Source organism: Globicephala melas, chromosome 16 (genome assembly GCF_963455315.2).
Source record: "Globicephala melas chromosome 16, mGloMel1.2, whole genome shotgun sequence".
NCBI classification, from domain to species: domain Eukaryota; kingdom Metazoa; phylum Chordata; class Mammalia; order Artiodactyla; family Delphinidae; genus Globicephala; species Globicephala melas.
The window spans coordinates 8927921-8949893 of NC_083329.1; the positions used below are offsets into that span (position 1 = coordinate 8927921).

The following is a 21973-nucleotide window of genomic DNA, read 5'->3' on the forward strand; positions in this document are numbered from 1 at the left end:
CTCCACCTGGCTCACAGACCCCTACGTGCCTTCCACCCCATGAGAACTTTCCATCTACTCTCTTTCCAGATGGGCGTCATCTCCTGCTGAGCACCCAGGCTTTATTCTCACGGAAACATTCAAGGGTCTCTTGGGCATTTTGTAAGCTGCCTCCCCAGCATGGATTCCCTCCTCGTTGACAGAGAACCACAGGTTTATTCAGTTTCTCTTCCCCCCTGAATGTCCCATGGGCTTTGGGAGAGGTTGATCCCAGACCCAGCTCTGAGAACTGGCCTCAGTGGTGGAAGAGGTGGTGTGAGTGTCACCAGGGGACTCCCTGTCCTGGTTGGTGATGGTGCAGGAATGAGCGTGTCCCCTAAATGGGCCACTGAAGTGAAAGGAAAGGTCTGGCTGCAGGGGAGGTGGGAGAGGTCTGCTCTCCACTTCCTCCCAACTGAGAGTGAAGTCAAGTCACAAGGCAAGAGGAGGGTGGGGCTGCCAGTCCAGAGCCACTGGGCAACCTCACCTCCAAAACCTCCACTCTTCCAGCCCCAGGAGTCATCCCCATCCTTGTTGTTGAAGGCATTTGAGATGGGGTTTCAATCACACGCGGCAGGAAACATCCTCACCCATTTAAGGTCTCATGAATCCAAGGACAGAAAGTGCTTCTAAGTTTCCTTAGAGACTCAGAAGAACAAGAGCTGTCTTCTGTTTGGGCCCCCCTAGCTGAGCAGACCTGCTCCATCTCACTTTTCTTGAGGAAAGGCTATATTGGCTATACTGGAGGAAAGCCTCCAATCCAATGTTGACTAAACTTGATGACAGTCATTCTGTAGTGTTCTAGGCTTGCTCCTGACGTCTCAGTTATAAATTATATGTTTTGCTGTATGTTCTTTCTTGTTGTGAGTTATGAACTTAAACTTGTTTCCTTCAATGACTAGTTTCTAAGCGTTTTGTTACAACATTAATAGCTATTCAGTTTTGTTGAATTTGCTTCTGTATCCATTGAGGTGTTAATATGGATTTTAGTGTTAATTCTATTAATATGAGAAATTTCATTAATAGATTTTCTGATTTCAAATTATGTTTGCATTCTTAGGGTAAAACCTTACTTTTTTTCCCCCTTGTTTACTAATTTTATTCAAATTCAGTCCTTGCACACACAAAAAATAAAACTTTAAAAACCAACAAAGAAGGAAATTATCTCATCTACTGATAAATTTAAATAAATTTAAATAGAAAGTGGTTAGTAGCAGTATCCAACTATATCTATGTAAAACCTTACTTTTTAAGAATATTTTATAAACTACTAAATTCAGTTCCCTAAAGTTCTATCCTATTCCATTTTCTTTTATCTTATATTTGCATCTATGTTCATAACTTTGCCTAGTTTCCTCTCCTGTACTGTCCTTGCCTATTACTCACATCAGATCATAATTTTATGAGATTATTCTAAATTTAAAACGATTTGGGTAGCCTTTTTACTTCCTCTAAGATATTTTGAATAAGGTAAAGATGATTGGGCTTTCCTGGTGGCGCAGCGGTTAAGAATCCGCCTGCCAATGCAGGGGACACGGGTTCAAACCCTGGTCCGGGAAGATCCCACATGCCACGGAGCAAGTAAGCCCGTGCGCCACAACTACCGAGCCTGTGCTCTAGAGCCCACGAGCCACAACTACTGAGCCTGTGCGCCTAGAACCCGTGCTCTGCAACAAGAGAAGCCACCACAGTCAGAAGCCCGCGCACCGCAACCAAGAGTAGCCCCCGCTTCCCGCAACTAGAGAAACACCGCGCGCAGCAACAAAGACCCAATGCAGCCAAAAATAAATAAATAAAATAATTTTATATAAAAAAAAGATAAAGATGATTGAAAACAGTGATATTTCCTTGTAAAATTGCCTGAAACTATGGCCTTTGAGCAGAAAACTTTTTTTTTTTTCACTCTGGATAATTTCAGGGCATCCGCCATCATATTTTATTAAATAATCTCTGAATTCCTATTTTTTCTTCCACTTTTATTGAGATATAATTAACATACAGCACTGTATAAGTTTAAGGTGTATAGCATAATGATTTACCTTACATACATCATGAAATATTTATCATAATAAGTTTAGTGATCATCCATAATCTCATATAGTTATAAACTAAAGAAATAGAAAAAATTTTTTTCCATGTGATGAAAACTCTAAGGATTTTCTTTCTTAGCAACTTTAATGTATAACATACAGTGTTGATTGTATTTATCATGTTGTACATTACATGCCTAGTACTAATTTTTCTTATGACTGGAAGTTTGTCTTTTTTGACTGACTTCATCCAATTCTCCCTCCCCCACCCACCTCCTCTGGTAACCATTAATCTGATATCTTATTCTGTGAGTTTGTTTGTTTGTTTGTTTGTTTTTGAAGTACAACAACTTTAAACACTCTGTTAGTTCCTGCTACATAACATAGTGAAGAGATATTCCTGTACATTTCAAAGTTTTGTTACGATGTCACCATAGAAAGATATTACTTAGTTATCGATGGTATTCCTCACACTGTACATTTCATACTTGTGACTCATTTATTTTGTAACTGAAAGTATCTACCACTTAATCTCTGTCACCTATTTCTTTCCTCCTCCTACCCATTTCCTTTCTGGCAATCACCTGTTTTTTCTCTATGTCTGTAATTCTGTCTGTTTCATCATGTTTGTTCATTTGTTTTGTTTTTTAGATTCCACCTATAAGCAAAATCATGCAGTATTTGTCTTTCTCTGTCTGACTTATTTCACTTATCATAAAACCCTTTGGGTCTATCATGTTGTTGCAAATGACAAAATTTCATTCTTTTCTATGGCTTAGTAACATCGCATTGTATGTATGTACCACCTCTTCTTTGTCCATTCATCTATTGATGGGCCCTTAAATTGCTTCCATATCTTGGCTATTGTAAATAATGCTGCTATGATCATTGGAGTGCATATATCTTTTCATTTTCTTCAGATAAATACCCAGGAGTGGAACTGCTGGTTAATATTGTAGTTGTATTTTTAATTTTTTTACAAATCTGCATTGTGTTTTCCATAGTGCCTGCACCAACTTATACTCCCACCAACAGTGCACAAGGATTCCCTTTTCTGCACATCCATGCCAACACTTGTTATCTTTTTTCTTTTGGAAATAGTTGTTCTGATACGTGTGGGTGATATCTCAGTGTGGTTTTGATTTGCATTTCTCTGGTGATTAGTGATGTTAAGCATCTTTTCATGTTCCTGTTGGCCATCTGTATGTCTTCTCTGGAAAATATCTATTCAGACCCTCTTTTTTAATCAGATTGTTTATTTTTCACGTTGAGTTGTATGAGTTCTTTGTAAATTTTGGATATTAATCCCTTTTAGGACTCGAAATAGAATAGGACCCTATAGGGCTTTCCTGAGGACAGACGCCCTCCTGTTTCCCTCCTCTTGTTTGGAGAGAAGATTTAGCATCCTACACCTTCCCTGAGTTCCAAAGAACAAATTTAATCAGAGAAGTGAGAATATGCAGAAACAAAGGAAAGCAATCAAGCAAGACAACATAATAAGAGCTTAACCATAAAACAAAGTCAAGGACCTTTAGTTCCTCCTTAAGGGCTATAGAGAATATCCTGAGCCATATCCTTGAGTTGTTTTGCAGGTACTAAAACCCCGACCAGGTGAAGGAAGTTAACTGTATGCTGACCACCAGTATGTAGACCCCAGACCTTTTTGAACCAGAAGGTTGATGATTGAGATTCCTGAAACATCACACTGTTACCTCACCATCAACCAACCAGAGAATTGTGCATGAGCTGAAATACACCCTGTGACCCTCTCCCTCACACTGTCTTTAAAAACCCTCCCCTGAAAATCATCCAAGATTTCAGGCCATATGAACATAAGTTGCCCATTCTCTTTGCTTAGCACCCAGAAATAAATGCTGTACTTTCCTTGACCACAACCCAGTGTCAGTATATTGGCTTTGCTGCACATCAGGCATGTGGACCCAAGTTCAGTTCAGTAGCAGATATATCATTTGCAAATATCTTCCTTATTTCAGTAGCAGATATATCATTTACAAATATCTTCTTTCATTCAGTAAGTGGTCTTTTTGTTTTGTTGATAGTTTCCTTCCCTGTGTGAAAGATTTTTCTTTGAAGTAGTCTTATTTATTTTTACTTTTGTCTCCCTTGCCCAAGGAGACATATCCAAAAAATATTACTAAGACCAATGTCAAAGAGCTTATGTTTTCTTCTAGAAGTTTTATGGTTTCTAGTCTTACATTTAGGTCTTTAATCAATTTTGAATTTATTTTTGTGACCAATATAAGAGGGTAGTTTAGTTTCATTCTTTTGCTGGACAAGTAACTGTCCAGTTTTCCCAACACAGTTTATTGAAGAGACTGTCTTTTCCCCATTGTATATTCTTGCCTCCTTTATCTTACGTTAATTGCCTATATATGTGTGGGTTAACTTCTGGGCTTTCCATTCTGTTCCATTGATCTATGTGTCTGTTTCTCTGCTGGTACCAGACTGTTTTGATTACTGTAGCTTTATAACATAGATTGAAATCAGGCAGCAGAGAGATAGCTCCAGCTTTGTTCTTCTTTTTCAAGATTACTTTGACTATTCAGGGTATTTTGTGTTTCCATACAAATTTTAGAATTATTTGTTCCAGTTCTGTGAAGAATGCTATTGGTATTTTGATAGGGATTGCTTTGATTCTGTAGATTGCCATGGATATTACAGTCATTTTACCAATATTAATTCTTCCAATCCATGAACTTGGTATATCTTTTCATCTGATTGTGTCATCTTCAGTTTCTTTCATTAGTGTCCTATAGTTTTCTTGGTACAGGTCTTTTACCACCTTAGGTTTATTCCTAGGTATTTTATTCTTTTTGATGTGATTGTGAATGGGATTGTTTTTTAAATTTCATTTTCTGATAGTTTGTGTTTAGTGTATAGAAGTGAAACAGATTTCTTTATATTAGTTTTGTATCCTGCCACTTTACCAAGTTCATTGATGAGTTCCAGTAGTTCTTGGGTTTTATCTTTAGGATTTTGTATGTATACTACGATGTCATCTGCAAACAGTGACATTTAACTTCTGCCTTTCCAATTTGGACTCTTTTTATTTCTTTTTCTTTTCTGATTGCTGTGGTTAGGAATTCCAATACTGTGTTGAATAAAAGTGGCAAGAGTGGGCCTCCTTGTCTTGTTCCTGATATTAGAGGAAATGTTTTCAACTTTTCACCATTGAGTATGGTATTAGCTGTGGGCTTGTCATATATGGCTTTTATTATGTTGAGGTGTGTTCCCTCTATACCCATTTTGGTGAGAGTTATATTTCTTTAAAAAACTATGGTTTTTTGATGCAGGACACTTTGAATTACTAATACCATTTTTTGGGCAAACAATAAACATTTATTGAATCAAAGAATTAATGAATGGATGAATGGATAAAATAGTTATTTTAAAAATCTCATTACCCTTGTTTTCATGAGACCTTTTTTTTTTTTTTTTTTGGCCATGCCATGCAGCTTGTGGGATCTTAGTTCCCCAACCAGGGATTGAACGCAGGCCCCAGCAGTGGAAGTTCGGAGTCCTAACCACTGGATCACCAAGAAATTCCTGTCATAAGACTATTTTTAAAAGCAGTTTTAGGTTTAGAGCAAAATTGTGAGGGAGTCACAGAGATATCCCAAGCCCCACACATGCATAGCCTAGTCTATTATCATCATAACTCATCAGGGTGGTACATTTGTCACAACTGATGAATCAAAATTGAAGCATCATAATCATCTGAAGTCGGTGGTTTCCATTAGACTTCACTCTTGGTGTTCGAACATTCTGTGGGTTTGGACAAATGTGTAATGACATATATCCATCATTATAATATCACACAGAGTATTTTCATTGCCCTCAAAATCCTCTGTGCTCCACATATTCATCACTCCTCCCTAAGCCCTGCAAACCACTGACCTTTTTACTGTCTTCATAGTTTTACATTTTCTAGAATGTCAAATAGCTGGAATGGTAAAGTATGTAGCTTTATCAGATTGGCGGCTTTCACTTATCAATATGCCTTTAAGTTTCTTCCATTTGTCTTTTCTTTTTTTGGTTTTGTTTGTTTGTTTTTTCGGCTGTGTTTGATCTTCATTGTTGTGCGTGGGCTTTCTCTAGTTGCGGTGAGCAGGGGCTACTCTCCATTGCAGTACACGGGCTTCTCATTGTGGTGGCTTCTCTTGTTGTGAAGCACTGGCTCTAGGTGCACAGGCTTCAGTAGTTGCAGCATGTGGCCTCAGTAGTTGCGGCACGCAAGCTTCAGTAGTTGTGGCTCGTGGACTCTAGAGCACAGGCTCAGTAATTGTGGTGCATGGGCTTAGTTGCTCCATATCATGTGGAATCTTCCCAGACCAGGGATTGGACCCATGTCCCCTGCATTGGCAGGTGAATTCTTAACCCCTGCACTACCAGGGAAGTCCCTTTTCATGGTTTGATAGCTCATTTCTTTTTAGTGCTGGATAATGTTCCATTCCTGGATGTACTACACTTTATTGATTCATTCACCTACCAAAGGACGTCTTGGTTGCTTCTGAGTTTTGACAATTATTAATAAAGCTGCATAACATTCGAGTGCAGATTTTTGTGTGAACATAAGTTTTCAATTATTTTTGTGTAAATACCATGATACATGATTAGATTCCACATATAAGTGATATCATATGATATTTGTCTTTCTCTGTCTGACTTACTTCACTTAATGTGATAATCTCTGGGTCCATCCACATTACCGCAAATGACACTATTTCATTCTTTTTTATGGCTGAGTATTATTCCATTGTGTGTATATATATATATATATATATATATATATATGTATGTATACCACATCTTCTTTATCCATTCATCAGTCAATGGGCATTTAGGTTGCTTCCGTGTCTTGGCTATTGTAAACAGTGCTGCTATGAACATTGGGGTGCGTGTATCTTTTTGAATTAGAGTTTTCTCCAGATATATTCCTAGGAGCAGGATTTCTGGATCATATGTTAACACTATTTTTGGTTTTTAAGTAACTTCCATTCAGCTCTCCATAGTGGCAGCACCAATTTACATTCCCTCCAACAGTGTAGGTGGGTTCCCTTTTCTCCACACCCTCTCCAGCATTTGTTATTTGTAGGCTTTTTAACTATGGCCATTCTGACTGGTGTGAGGTGATACCTCATTGTGGTTTTGATTTGCATTTCTCTAATAATTAGTGATATTGATTATCTTTTCATGTGCCTGTTGGCCATCTGTGTGTCTTCTTTGGAGAAATTTCTATTGATATTTAGGTCTTCTGCCCATTTTTTGATTGAGCTTTTTTTTTATATTAAGCTGTATGAGTTGTTCATGCTGTCTTGATAACTGTAGCATTATAGAAAATTTGAAGTCAGATAGTGTCAGTCTTCCAATTTTGTTCTTCTCCTTCAATATTTTCTTGTCTATTTTGTGTCATTTTTCTCCACATATAAAGTTTTCAGTCAGCTTGTCCATACCCACAAAATAACTTGCTGGGATTTTGAATGGGATTGCATTGAATTTATAGATCAATTTGGGAAGAACTAAAATCTTGACAATATTGAGTCTTCCTGCCCACGAACATGGATTATCTCTCCATTCACTTAGCTACCCTTTGATTTAATTCAAAAGAGTTTTGTAGTTTTTCTCATGTAGATCACGTAAAAATTTTGCTTGATTAAAACCTAAGCATTTCACTTTTGGGGTATTAATGTAAATTATATTGTGTTTTTTACTTCAAATTTTGTTTGTTCATTGCTAATATATAGGCAAGCAACTGACTTTTGTATATTAACCTTTTTATTCTGCAGCCTTGGTATAATCACGTATTACTTCCAAGAGGTTTTTTTTTTTTTTCTTAACAGTTCTTTCATATTCTCTAAGAGACGATCATGTCATCTGTGAACAAAGTTAATCTCTTCCTTACCAATCTGAATACTTTTTACTTACTTTCTTTGCCTTATTGCATACTGGAAGCAAAACTTTCCAGTATGATGTTGAAAAGGAGTGGTGAGAGGGAATATACGTGCCCTGTACCAGATATTCATGGGAAGATTTGAATTTCTCATCATTAAGTGTGATGCCTGCTATGGGGTTTTTATGCATATTCTTTCTGAAGTTGAGGAAGTTTCCCTCTGTTCCTATTTTACCCTGAATACTGATGATGAATGAGTTGAATTTTGTCAAACGTTTTCATGCATATATTGTTATGATCATGTGATTTTTCTTTTTCACCCTATTGATGTGCTGGATTACAATAATTGACTTTTGAATGTTCCACCAGCCTTACATACCCATAAGTAATCCCACATGATTGTGTGTATACACTATTGGATTCAACATACTAACACTTTGTTGAAGATTCTTGCCCATATGGCTTTGAAATTATTTCAAAATAGATTATTATTTTTTTAACTGTCAGAAGTTATGCCTTCAAGATACCATTGATCTCCTTCAAGATTCCTATTACAGTCTTTGCAGGAGTGTTCTTAAAAATTAATCTGGAGTGACGAGGTAAATCTGTAGAGACAGAAGCAGATGGATGGTGGCAAGGTAGTGTCAGTCTTCCAACAGGATGGAGGGGAAAAGAGATGACCATTTATGCTGTGGGCTTCATTTAGGGCTGATGAAAATGCGTTGGAACTAGATAGACTTGGTGGCTGTACAACACGGTGATAACACTGAACTCCACTGAAGTACCCTTGAAATGGTTCATTTTATGTTATGTAAATTTGACGTCGTTAAAAATAATCTCAGTCTCCCAGTTCATTGGGATTGACGTATATACCCCAATATGTGTAAAATGGACAACTAATAAGAACCTGCTGTATAAAAAAATAAATAAAATTATAAAATATAAAAAAAAAACCATAAAAGAGCCAAATGGCTTTTAGAACACCTTTGAGGAAACTTGTCACTGATTAAATAAAGTTGGTCATTTAGACACGTGAGGCAAAACAAAAAACCATCTCCCCAAACACACTAACCCAGAGTAAACTTCTGTGCCAGGTGTTGATTTCCTTGGCCAACATGCTTAGCATTTCCTTCAATAAATGTGTTGTGATTTCGTTTTGTAGGTCCATGTGGAGCGGGATATCGTCATGATCCCTGTGTCTCCCGCAGCCCTCTCCCCATTCTCCGTCCCCACACTCTCCTCTCCTGGTCCTAGTGGTTTCACAGTCACCTCCCTGTGGCTCTTTCCTGGGCCAGCTGGATCTCCTGCAGAGATACTGCAGATCTAGTTGCAGATCCAGTCAGAGATCCAGGAGTGCCTGCGCTGTGTCCACCTTCTGTCTCCCACAGCGGGGCCCCAGGTCCAGCAGAAGATCTTCATCAGCCTCCCTTAGCTGGTGGTCGTTGGGTGGGTGGGTGCACATCAGTCCCCATGTGGTTGGCCAGCTCCTGGCCCTCCCAGCAGGTCATGTCATTGGAGGACACGGCGGCTCCCAGCTCTCAGTTGACCCCTGAGCTTCAACCTACTGGCCATTTTTGTGTCATCAGTGTTTCCAGATCTTAGAAACATTACTTTTCTATTTGAACCCATGTGAGCTTTTGATTTTTTCCTATGTTATCCATATAGTCATGGGCTGAATTTCAGGGAGGTTTTTACGCAAAGGCAAAGGAACATTTCTCAAAGTGACTGGTGAGCCAACTCTGTAAGAATCACAGTTGGGAACGGGAGGACTGTAGATCACTGCCCTGCACCAGCTCAACCAGAGAGGCTCCTGAGTGACTCTAAAGTTTGAAATGACTTAGCTTTAAAACAATTGAGCCTATTTAAAATCTTGAACCTGTTTTCATGTTTACCCTGAAGGAATTCAGAACTTGCCACCAGAAAGTATGTTGATGTGGCATATTGACTGTTTTGACTTAAAGACACTTGAAAAAAGACAAATCGAAAGCAACAGCACACTCACGCGCACTCTGACCTTCCTTCTTTTTCTTAAAAACAGGAGACAAGTTGCCATTGAAATGCATCCTCCTGATGCCAGAAGGAAATAACATCCTTATCATCAGGACATAAAGTTGAGTCCAGAGCATTCTATACACAGAGACCTTGGTAAAATAATTCTAAGTATCTTGTCTTCCTCACATAGTGTAATTACTTTTCCACCGTTGTTTCTCTTTGTTGAAACACATATAAAAGCAAGTAGGTTTCCCAATTTGGGGGGGGTTCCATTTCTTATGAAGTCTCTCCCCACGTCATGTAAAACTTGCATTAAATAAACTTGTATGTTTTCCTCCTGTTGAGTTGTCTTCTGTCAACTGAAGCCGCAGCCCTGCCGCATAAAACCCTAAGAGGGTAACGATAAGCTTTTGCCCCCCCACAACCACTACAAGCCAAACCTAATTCCAGTTCAGCAGCCTTTGTCTCCAGGGAGGACGTCAGTCTGCTTCCCTGTGTTAGAGAAAAGAGTCAGGCACATTACAGATGCAGTTACAAACTGAGAACAAGTGCAAGGAAAAGTCCTGGGCCTCATCTGACTGCTCTCCGTTCCCGCAAAGCGCAGCCCCAGGGTGGGCTCAGTGCCTGCGGCTTTGCGGAGGCAGCCCGTTTGCAGTTTCCAGCTGGTCCTCCAGAAAAGGGCAGACAACTCCCAAATGGCTTCTTCTCTCTCTGAGCTAGACCTTCCCTCAAGAAGGGAAGTCAAAGCAGGACTAGCCTTCCTTCTAGGAATCTCTTCCTGAAACGGACATCTTGTTAGAATGGGGTCCTGTGACTCCAGCCACCAGGGACCCTTCCCCACTAGACACTTTCCCTTTTCCACTTCTCCCGCAGGCAGAGACGTCACTGTGCTCACACACTGGAGAGTGAACATCAGTGGTGCTGGCCTAGCTCCTCACGTGGTGCTGGAAGACGTTATCCAGCCCACCCCAGATGTGCGCGTGCGCACACACACACACACACACACGCACACACACGTCATGAAGGCCCATATGCTTTCATAACTCAGGGTCTTGATCCAGTCCTGAGTAAAACCTGAGGTCTTCTCACCCATCTGGTCTTGGCCCCTAGAGACCAAAAAAAAAAAAAGACCAGACACTCACCTGAGCTAAGGGCCGTCTCCCAGATCCTGTGTCCGGGGCATCAAGGCAGGTAGCAGCCACCTCGGCTGCTGCACTTCGGCCTGGTCTCCTGCCTGCTTCTCCATCCTGTCTGCTACATTGCATGGTTGTCATGGGAACCTAGACCCCAGCTCCCCGCTAGCCCTGCTGCCCAAAGTTTAGGCTGACCAACCCTCCTGGTTAGTCGGGGAACAGAGGGGGTTCTCAGGACAAGGGGCAGCAGTGCCAAACCAAGAAGGTCCCAGGAAAATAAGGGTGAGTGGTCCCCTCCCAAACCAGGGTGATATAAATGAGGCTCCAGTGGCCGAAGGACAGGGGACAGAGGTTTTAGTGGTCAGATGGCCAACCGCATGCAGTGGTGTCAAGCAGGTCCCCTGTCAACCTAGTGGGAGATGCTTTCACACAGATGTTAAAGGCTCCAACTTCCTGTACTTCCTGACCCTCCACCAAGTCTACTCCACACTTCACACCTCACGGGAGGCCATGTGGGAGGTAGCAGACATGTCATGGGTCATTGCGGGTCTCGGTCGAGAGTTTTCTGTCCTGTTTCCCCCATGAGCTCCTGACATTTCACCCTCTCAGCCCACACCCCAAGCTTGACACCACCCCAGGCCCCTCGGGCCAACCTCAGCCCTCCTACAACTACCTGCTCCATTGAGGACACGTACAAGAAGGGAATGTGCCCAGCTTTGCCTCCCATGCCCTGTGTATGGAGGCTGTAATGGGTCCAGGGAGGGGAGGCAGGTTGATGTGGGCATGGCTGTCTGCCCATCACAGCCGCCTTGCCCGTGAAGACCCCCAGGGGCTGCGCGTGGAGGATGCGGTGAAGCTGTCTCAGCCCTATCTGTCCACTGCTCACTCCGCACTCTCCTCTGCCTCAGGGGCACGACAGGGCAGGGCCCCATGGCCTTTCTCACTCCTTGTGGGAGCCCACGTTACCTACCTAACATGAAGGGATTAGTGCTTAGATGTGACGCTGGAAACAGTGACCAAACCGACACTTGCTTTGAAAAAGTTCTTTATTTGGCTTGTCCTATAATAAGAAAAGGCTAAGATATACACTAAGATATACACCACAGGCCAAAGAAGCTGGTTCATAAAAAGTCAGAAAAGAAATTCTATCTAGAAAAAGCGCTGCTGCTTCTAGTGTGTGGCCCACTGCCTCACGTGGGATTTCAGGTTCCAGCACCTGCTTGACTGACATTTTGTCCCAGCACCAAGTCTGTGTTTCTGGGAAAACCTGCTCCCATCTTTCTCACCCCCTCCTCCACCACCCACCACTGTGCACCTGGGCCAGAGTTGGGTGCTCTATGTGCCAAGCTCTGGACACTGGTTTCTTCCCTCCTCTCACGGGCTCCAGAGCATGGGGGCCTGTGTCTGAGCATTGCGCGTTATCTCCTGCTTCACATCCTAGAGCTCAGACGCTGGCCATGGGCAGCACGGGTGCTCCTCCCCAATGTGAAGGCTGCTACAGCCAAGAGCACGACCAGGAAGACCCCAGCAAGGATGGTGGTGCTGTGGTAGCTCCCCTGGGCGCTGGCCTCCTCTTCCAGGTTAACCTCTGTCCGGTCTGGGAAGGAAAGGGGAGAGAAGTAAGGACGGGGGTCCGAGGGCAGGGTGATGGCAATCAGAACTGTTTGGTGGGCGGGGAAAAGAAGGGAGAAAAGAGTGCCTTTCAGGAAACTGAGGTCAGACCCCAAGGAGCAGCTGAGTGTCAGCCCTGGCAGATTTCCCAGTGTCCTGTCAGCCAACAGGAGCAAAGGTTTGTGAACAGGAAGTCAGAGCTGGCCTTTGGCATAAGATCTGGCTGAAGGCTCCCGATGGACGGGAGGAGAGTGAGTTGGGGCATTTGAGTCCATTTGGGAGATGGGCACAAAGGTCCCAGCAGGAGGGACACTGGACTTAAGCTACTGCAGTGCCGGTGGGAAGAGAAGGGAAAGGAGAGACATGAGCAGAGTCCCCATCGGCCGCCTTTGCCCCTCCCCCTGCCCTGCCTTCCTTCTCTCTTGTAGCTCCAGCCCCCGGGTACCATGCAGGTGACTTATGGCCGCACTGTGTCCCCTCCCACTGGAATGGAAGCTCCTCCGGGCAAGGATTTTGATGTATTTAGTTCTCTGTCTCCTGGCACATAATAGGTCTTCCAAAGGTGCCTGGAATGTTGCAGATGGGAGGAAAGAGCCTGGAAGCAAGCCAGACTTCCAGGGGAGGGCCTGGATCTGGGCCCTGAGGGGAGAGAGCTGTCAAAGATCCTTGTAGGGTGAAGCCTGTGACTGCGGGAGGATTTGTGACTCTAGCGCCGCCCCACATCTGCCCCTGTCACCAAGGCCACCACATTTGTTGACCTGGCCCTGCCTGGACCAGAAGTCATGGGACTCCCTCGGCAAACATTTCCTCACCCACATGCACAACAGCACAGCACAGTGGGAAATCTGCTTCCCGTCTAGATGGGGAAAATGAAATGGCTTTTCCAGGATCAACCCCTGGGAGCCGTGAGAATACACCAGTCCTGCCTGGACCTACACGGCCCTGCCCAGACCCTGACTGCATGCGCTACTCCAGGGCTACAGTTTGTCATCATCATTATAAGTAATAATGTGATGATTAACGTTAACATTGGTGACAATAACGATAGTAACAACATCACCGTTCTTTGCAGCCAGTGGCTTATACCAGGCAAGGGCCAGAGCAGTGCAACTAACAGTATTTTGTGTAACCCCCTCAACAGTCCTAAGAGGTAAGTATTAACGTTTTTGTTTTACAGATGAGTGTGAGGTTGGGTATTCAGAACCCAGAGGGTAAAACTGTCAGGTGTTCTGTGTCCCACATTAGAACTGTCTTGACCAAACCCTACACGCGCATCCCCCATAGACCAGAATCTCTTGGAAGAAGGTGAGAACCAGGTCTAGCTCCACTTCATATCGCCCAGAGTAGCACAGGAGCCCTATTCGAGGGGAAACGGGACACCCACGGAAGCAACCCAAGTCCCCATGGTGCACGGGCCTGGGCCCCGGCAGATGGTGGGGTGGGGAGATGGCCACCTACCCAGGCTCCTCTTCTCAGCATGCGGGACCTGCAGCTGGATGGGTCCCAGGGCGACATCCACCTTCTCCTGGTAGGAGCCCACGCCCCTCTTGGCCCTCACGATGCAGCCTCTGCTGCAGCGGGATGAGGCATCGTATGCCCTGCACACGACCATCTTGCACTTCAGGTACACGGAGGGGAAGCGGCTCAGGAAGTGGAAGGAATTGAACTTGAAGCGGAGGACGTTGGGTGAGGGCTGGTGGTAGGATCGATAGGTTTCATCCTTCACACACCTGGAGGAGGAGAGGAGTCACCGTCAGCTCTCAACAAGGCACTGCACTCCTCATGCCACCCACCCCGTGGGCTGTGCACCCTCCTCAGAGGGTGGCGGTCAGGGGACCACCTGCTGCCTTCACAGCCTTCCTTGTGGACCACCTGCTTGGCATGCTCTTTGTGCGGCACCCCATCTCCTCCTTCTTGTTTAATCCTTCCAACAGGCTCTTTGTGCGGCACCCCATCTCCTCCTTCTTGTTTAATCCTTCCAACAGGCTGTGATATGGGCTCCACTACGCTCATTTGATGCCTGCAGAAACTGGCTCAGAGAGGTGCTATTGCCTGTCCAGAATGATGCAGCTGGGACGGGGCAGAGCAGGCATCCCAACCTCCATCTGCTTCAAAATCAATGTTTTCCCACTACAGGCATGTCTTTTTTCATATTAAGGCTTGCCTGGAATTTAGTCACTCAGTCTAATTTTACTTTATAGCTAACCTGCTTGATGGCCACTCAGTTCTCCAGGTGCCCAGAGGTGACAGCCTGGCTAGTTAAGCTGGAGCTACCGGGAGCCCAGTCTGCCTTCCTTGAGCTCTGGGCTGGTTGTGTGTGAGTTATCAGGTAGAGGCTGAAGTCCACCCCATGAAGACACTCCTTACCCACTCCGGATGAGATCATAAGTCAAAGATGTAAAGTCATCGCGAGATGGTGACGCCACACAGGTGTCCACAAATAAGGCCAGGGAGGCGTTAGAATGGAGGATTTCAGCCTGAAGGTACAAATCCTGGTTCAGGTCCACATAGTATGGGCTGCTGGTCACGGGATATAAGAATGAAGAGGATGTATAAAAGGAAATGTTCATGTCAAAATTGCTGTATTGTATGTTCTTGACCTCGAGGGTGTCATTAGCAATGTACATCGTGTTAACCCAGGTGTTCTGGAGCATTTTGCAGCTGACGTAAATGTTGAGGTCCTTCCTCCTCTTGATGATGCCACGCGAAACAGCTGCTTTGAGGGAGTTGGAGTAGGTGATGGTGTCATTATCCACCTGGGAGAGACAGGCAGGCGAGCAGAGTCAGGCAAACGTCACCTACTAAGGGAATCTCGTTGCTGCTTTGGGTGAGAATGAGACTGAAATGATGCTGCAAGATTTCAAAACCTTCCCAGAACCACACAGAGACGGCACATGCCTATCACCATGGCTACCGTTCCCTGGGATGGATACACTTCACCAGCTAGACTCCCTCCTTTCACACATCCCCTTTCCTCTGCCACGTGATGGGGACCACAGTGTGCTGGTGCCTCCCAGAAGCTGCTGCTTATGGAAAGATGGGGGTGTCTGGATGACCCCCTACCCCTGCTGTATGACTAAGCTGAGTTTGGTCTCCATGGCTCAGGACCCTTCTGGCTTGTTCTATTTCATTCTCACTCTTGCTGGGAGAAATCAGGGGAGGCAGTCATGGGAGGGGCTAGTAGGATTCGTTTTCACTGTGCTGTTTGGATGGGTCAGTATTTACTGCAGTTTGGTGTCTGAAGCTGCTGGAGCCTGAAGCAACAGAGATCCAGAGTTATGGCTGCGGCAGGTCTCTGACCTCTGGGGCAGGAAATTCCCCAGAGGCTCATATGGACAACAAGGTGGTGGTGGTGTGTGTGGGGGTTGGAGTGGAGGCCATGGCAATGCTGGAGCACTTCCTGTCACGCTTTGCTTCTCCACTCCCCAAACCACAGGACCATTTCCTGCTGTGCCTTTCATGAAGCAGCAAATTCATAAGAACGTTGGTCTCTCACGCTGTTTGATGTGTCTACCGTCTCGTAAGAGTGACCTTTCCAGAGACAAGAGTCTCACACCTGGTGGTCTGTAAGCATTTCAAGGAAAGGGTGATGTCTAAGCATCTCTCTTTTCCCAGGGCTTGGTGTTAACTATAGCATCAGTAGCATCAATAAAGATCCGTGGAATGGAGGAAAGGTCCAGGGGACGGAAGTCCAGCAAAAGTACTTGTGATGAAAGAAGGATGGTGCCAGGAGCAACCAGCCCAAATGGCCAAGAGGACACAGGTGAGCAAGCGCCCCTGCAGGCCCCATGGTCATGATCATCTGGCCGCAGGGGAGGTGAGCACAAGAGCAGCATCCCCAGGTGGAGACTGGGGGTGGTGCACTCTTTCCCTCCCAAATGCTGTGATGGTCCTAAGCAAACTTGTCCTTGCCTGGTACGAGTTCCCACCAGCCGTGGGTGCCTCTGCGAGAACAGGCACAGAAATAACACCATAGCGGCCTAAACAGAAGCCCTAAAATGTAAGACAACCTTACTCTTAAAAAAATATATAGGGGCTTCCCTGGTGGCGCAGTGGTTGAGAGTCCGCCTGCCGATGCAGGGGACACGGGTTCGTGCCCCGGTCCGGGAAGATCCCATATGCCGCGGAGCAGCTGGGCCTGTGAGCCATGGCCGCTGAGCCTGCACGTCCGGAGCCTGTGCTCCGCAACGGGAGGGGCCACAACAGTGAGAGGCCCACGTACCGCAAAAAAAAAAAAAAAAGCAAGTTTGTCACTGTCACTAAATGTCATATGACATTTAGTTATATACCCTGTCAGGAGCAAAAGTTCATTCCTGGCCATTTGGGAAATCAGACAAGTTCCCTTCTGAAGCCAGCACTTGTACAACTAAATATAATTATTCTTTAGAGCAGCATGTGTCGGAGAGGCTTTAACTTCATGTCTAAAGTTGCAAAATTCAGCTCTGAGTTTGTCCCTTCCAGAAAGACATGTGAAAGAGACAAGTTTAACAACTATCTAAAGTGGTCTTGCCACCCTGGGACCCTTGCCTACTCTCTGACCGTGGGTTTCCCTTTTCTCCCGTCAGAGGGAGGCTCTGGCCTGCAGGGGGCGCCAGAGCCCGCACTTTGGACTCAGGTCTGGCAAAGGGCCTAGGATGGGCTCTGTGCCTTCCATTCCTTCATGGGAAGTACACTGTATTTTCCGCCTTTATATTTTCTTTAAAAAAGCGGGGGGAGCTTTATATTGGAGTGCCAGTGGTTATCGCAATAAACCATATAAATGTTGCCACCTTGTTACTCCTTCAAAGACAAGCTGAGGTGCCTTCAGTTGAACTCTGTATATTCACATGACAGTGTTCTTGAATCCACATCTGCCTGTGGTTTCCGCGGTCAAGCTAGATTCTGAATGCACGCCAAACAATGAAAGTGGGGTGCCGGTGTATTTCTTGATCATCAGAAGCTGTTCTGATTTTAAATTAAAATTCATTATTAGACGTCTGCTCAGCGTACAAGGCACTTGGGATGGAGTGGGAGTCTGGCAGACACGTCAACGGCTATCCCATAGAGACCCGGCCTCTTCCGCCTGGCATCCCACTCCTGTGGTGGGGAGACCTTGCCTATTCAGACACACGAGCCAACGTTTGTCAGACACCCACTAAACGGGGCACCTGGAGGAGATGCAGAAAGTCCCAGCTACGGATCATACCGTCTTGCCTTTGAATGCCGGCTCCACAGTTCATGATCATGTGGCCTAGGGCAAGTGGCTTAACCTCTGCAAACTTCCGTTTCCTCACAATTAAATGGGAATAAAAGTTGTCTCGGGAATTTTGAAAGTCTCGTGGAACTCTTAGTTCAGTGCCTGGCACGCATACTAGTCCCTAATAATATGATTATAAAGGCTTAGGCTCCACACCAGGGGCACTCGCAGTTGCATAGATGAATGAAACATTGGCCTGCCCTGGAGGCACGGTTTACTAGGGGATACAGGTATTTAAGTAAGCAGAGGAATCAGAATGTAGCCTGTGCTGCCCATGACCAGCCAGGTTAGAAGACCAGGGCTGGCCCGTGGCTTGGGCAGCTCCTATTGGAGATGAAGGAACACAGATAGGAGGGCTCGATGTCAGAGGCTCCAGGCTGCATATTTGGAACTGGGAGGGGTGGGTCACCTTTGGCAGACTGATTCCCACTGACTAAACTCAGGACAAACCAGAATCCAACACGATTGACTGACAGCGCGAAATGTAAAAGCCAGGTCGACTAGAACGTTTGCAGGGCGTGACCCATCTGTACCCTCCTCTGCATGTAAGCCTCCCTGACCCACTCAGCTCCTATCAGAAGGAGATCTGGTGTCTGTAGGGACTGTCCAATGGGAGCTGGGGGGCCACAGTGGCAACGGCAGACCCTCGGGCCCAGGCACCCACCTGTGGCTGACAGGCCCACCTGGTTAGCTAAACGAGCGTCCCCTCCCGCTCTCACGGTTCCCTGTGAGCTTGCCAGGTAATGAACACACGCTCATAGCACCTAGCCGGGCACGCGGCAAATGTACGGTACGTCTTTGGTGACGGGCAAACCCTCTGGTCGCGTGTGTCACACACATTGTACGTATTTGAGCCTTTTGTGCTGTATATATACTGCGGTCCTAACCTAATAAAAGTATTTGCACTGTGTCTGTTCCCTGACAGACAAAATCTTGAAGTGATTACTTAGGTGTCAGCCAAAAATTCAGAACTTAGAGTGCAGAGTTTTAAATGAATTTACATACAATGAAGTGCAACAAGTCTAAGTTTACCATTCGGTGGGGTTTGACAGTAAAAGACCCAACACTCCCATTAATTCAAACAGCTCCATCCTGCCCCTTTGCAGGCAGTCCCCTCCCACCAGGTCGGCTCACTAGGTACACAGATTTCATAGAAATGACATCACAGGGTGGGTAGCGCCTGGCTTCTTTCACTCAGTGCCACATTTTTGAGATTCTCAGAGCCTGGCGTTGGCCCTACCGCTTCCTGGCTAAGTAGCTTTCAGCAACCTGCTTGACCCCTCAAAGCCCAGTCTCCCTGTTTTTCAAGCAGGATGACAATGAGGGGAGACTTGCCTCATCTTGGTGGGGATTTGGGGGAGTTTGACACAGACTAATCTCAGTGTCTGCCACTTGTAGGGGGACAGGATTAAGGAGTTTCCTGGGACATGAGATTTCTCCATGCTAAAATCTGCAAAGTCCCAGGTCAACCAAGACAACTGGTCACCCCAGGTGGTGACAGCTCAACAAACGATAGCTGCAGAGGCCAATTTACTGTGAAGCTAATGGAGGTTAAGCTTCAGGGCCCCCCTGCACAGGCTCTTCCGGGGCTCAGCAATGCACTGGCTCAGCCATGTGCTTTTGTAAGATTTCTAAAACTAAGATATGCTTGCATTCTTTCCATGAACGAGGCACCTGCCTCTCTTGCCCACCCCAACACCAACCTGTATCAGCTCCAGGCCCTTCAGAACCTGGAGCTGGCCCTGGGAGCTGCTATCGCTCTTGCCGAAGTGATAGCAGCCTGCCAGGCACCCTCTCTGGTGGACAGTGTGGGAAAACCTCCCCACTGACTTTCCTTCCTTCTATTTGGACACGACTGCAGCTGCGTCACGGCACCAAGGGACGGATTTGTATCTTCAGACCGATTACGTTCTGGTTATACCATAATCGTGTTTTCTGGGTCCCCAGAATTCAAAAAGCACAGCGCAGGGCACTGTAAGAAAGCTGGCTCAGCAGGAGGGAGAGGAAGAAGCTCCAGGCTTACCTGCTCGATGGTGCCACAGCCAGAGTAGGGAACTGTGAAGGTCACCTGGCTCGAAGTAATCTGGGGCCGACACCGGTAGTTCCTGTTCCAGCCGGGAATGACAAGGTCCCTGGCAGAGTAGCCCAGGGACTGGAGGTAGCCCACGCTCACACTGGCTCGCATGTGATTCTGCAGGCAAAGCAGCTCTGGGGGCCAAGGGCAGACAGTGCGGTCAGTGTCAGCGCCCCCCCAAGCCCACAGGAAGGTGCAGAGATTGAGGTGGCTGGCAGATGGTCTGCCTGCGGACACAGCTCACCACCGTGCCAGGTGCCCTGGGGCTCAAGTCAGTTTCACTCTCATGAGACCCCTTGAGGGCCCAGGGACTAGGATTTCTCTGATGGAGAAGTGAAGGCAGGGTGTGAAAAAAGCAAAATGTTTTGCTAAGTTGCCGTTTATCCATATAGTAAAGTAACGCTCGGGTTGAATTGAGGGGATGTCGGAAAATCAACACCCTTAGCTATGGACGTAAACATAGGTCCTTTAGCTAAGGGGCAGGTCGGTGCTTAAAATCCTGACCTCAGGATTTTAAAGAGAGCCAGTACCTCACCTTGCCCGGCCCCTGGCCAATCTGTACATCAGTCCACTTAACAGCTCAAACCGTGGCCATCAGCCTCTGCTGGACGAGGCTGAGCGGCCAGCTCAGACCGTCTTCCGGCAGCAGCCGAATGTGCTAGGTCTCAGGACAAGGTCACAGTGTCCCACACTCTGGGAAGGCCACAAGGCCTCAAGCCAGGTGATCCCCTCTGCCCTTGACACTGACATCTCACTATCTGTTGAAAGCAACACCTTGCCCTTCTACTTCATCTCTGCTGACCACAGAAAGGCCAACGCGCCACCCATCGGCCATGTCTGGGAGGCAGAGTCCCAAGACCCACTGCCCTTGGCCCCTTTCTGCACCGGATCGAGCCTTGGTGACCTGAAAAGGCGGCCATCACTTCTCATCTCACAGCCATGGGATGGCTGAGCAGCAGAAGTCACTCCGAGGGGCCCCACCCAGACAGACGGGGACTTACTTGTGCTCCCAGGGGAAAGGCTGGAGTAGTATTCAGCCTGGAACCCTCTCATCTTGACGCTGCCGTCGCTGATGAAGCGAATGGACATGAAGTTGGATGACGAGGTGAAGGAGCCCCTTGCCCCATCACAAACCCGGGCGAGCAGAGGGGAGCTGTGGTAAGGGCCGTCGAACACTTCAATATAATCATAGTTACAGCCGCCTTCAAGCCTGCGGAGACACAGCACACAGTTCTGGCTTCACTTTTTTTTTTTTTTTTTTTTGCGGTACGCGGGCCTCTCACTGCTGTGGCCTCTCCCGTTGCGGAGCACAGGCTCCTGACGCGCAGGCTCAGTGGCCATGGCTCACGGGCCCAGCCGCTCCGCGGCACGTGGGATCTTCCCGGACCGGGGCATGAACCCGCGTCCCCTGCATCGGCAGGCGGACTCCCAAACACTGCGCCACCAGGGATCTGGCTTCACTTTTAACCAGGATTTGTTGCAGGGGGTCTGATCTCCGTGAGAGGCATCACACCTCTAAGCCAGAAACTGTGACAAAATTAATAATTGAAAGTAATGGATTTCCTTTTTTATTGAAGTATAGTTGATGTACAATATTATACAAGTTACGGGTGTACAATATAGTGATTCACAATGTTTAAAGGTTATACTCCATTTATAGTTATTATAAAATATTGGCTATATTCCCTGCACTGTATTGATACAATGTATCCTTGCAGCTTATTTTATACATAATAGTTTCTACCTCTTAATCCCCTACCCCTGTACCGTCCCTCCTCCAAACCTTCTCCTCACTGGTCACCACCAGTTTGTAAGACTTTCTTAAATCGGGCGGAGATTCATCTTCCCATGACCTCCATACATGGTTCTAGTCCTGCCTTTTGGGGTCACACATATGAGATCTACAGCCCCTCTCCTGACAGCCTTTTGCATCACATGAGAAAGGATCACATCCTACCTTAGACTTTT

At 46.0% G+C, this 21973-nt stretch overlaps 2 protein-coding genes across 13 annotated transcripts in view; one reads left to right on the plus strand and one right to left on the minus strand.

Annotated features, from left to right (window-relative positions):
• Positions 1 to 10292, plus strand: part of C16H10orf120 (chromosome 16 C10orf120 homolog) — a 65553-nt gene extending 55261 nt beyond the window's left edge. For 7 of the 12 annotated variants that reach the window (XM_060286646.2, XM_060286641.2, XM_060286643.2 and 4 more), the window contains one exon: positions 70 to 10292. The gene's annotated coding sequence lies outside the window, so the exon portion shown is untranslated. The remainder of the gene's footprint in view (positions 1 to 69) is intronic. The other 5 variants (XM_060286649.2, XM_060286644.2, XM_060286648.2 and 2 more) reach the window with 2 other exon arrangements.
• A 1873-nt stretch (positions 10293 to 12165) lies between these two features.
• DMBT1 (deleted in malignant brain tumors 1) overlaps positions 12166 to 21973 on the minus strand; it is a 36622-nt gene continuing 26814 nt past the window's right edge. The window contains exons 28-32 of the mRNA XM_070043943.1: positions 21007 to 21215; positions 19955 to 20139; positions 15063 to 15451; positions 14154 to 14425; positions 12166 to 12681 (exon numbers count right to left, since the gene is read on the minus strand). Coding sequence (XP_069900044.1) covers positions 12515 to 12681; positions 14154 to 14425; positions 15063 to 15451; positions 19955 to 20139; positions 21007 to 21215 — 1222 coding nt within the window. The 3' untranslated portion in view covers positions 12166 to 12514. The remainder of the gene's footprint in view (positions 12682 to 14153; positions 14426 to 15062; positions 15452 to 19954; positions 20140 to 21006; positions 21216 to 21973) is intronic.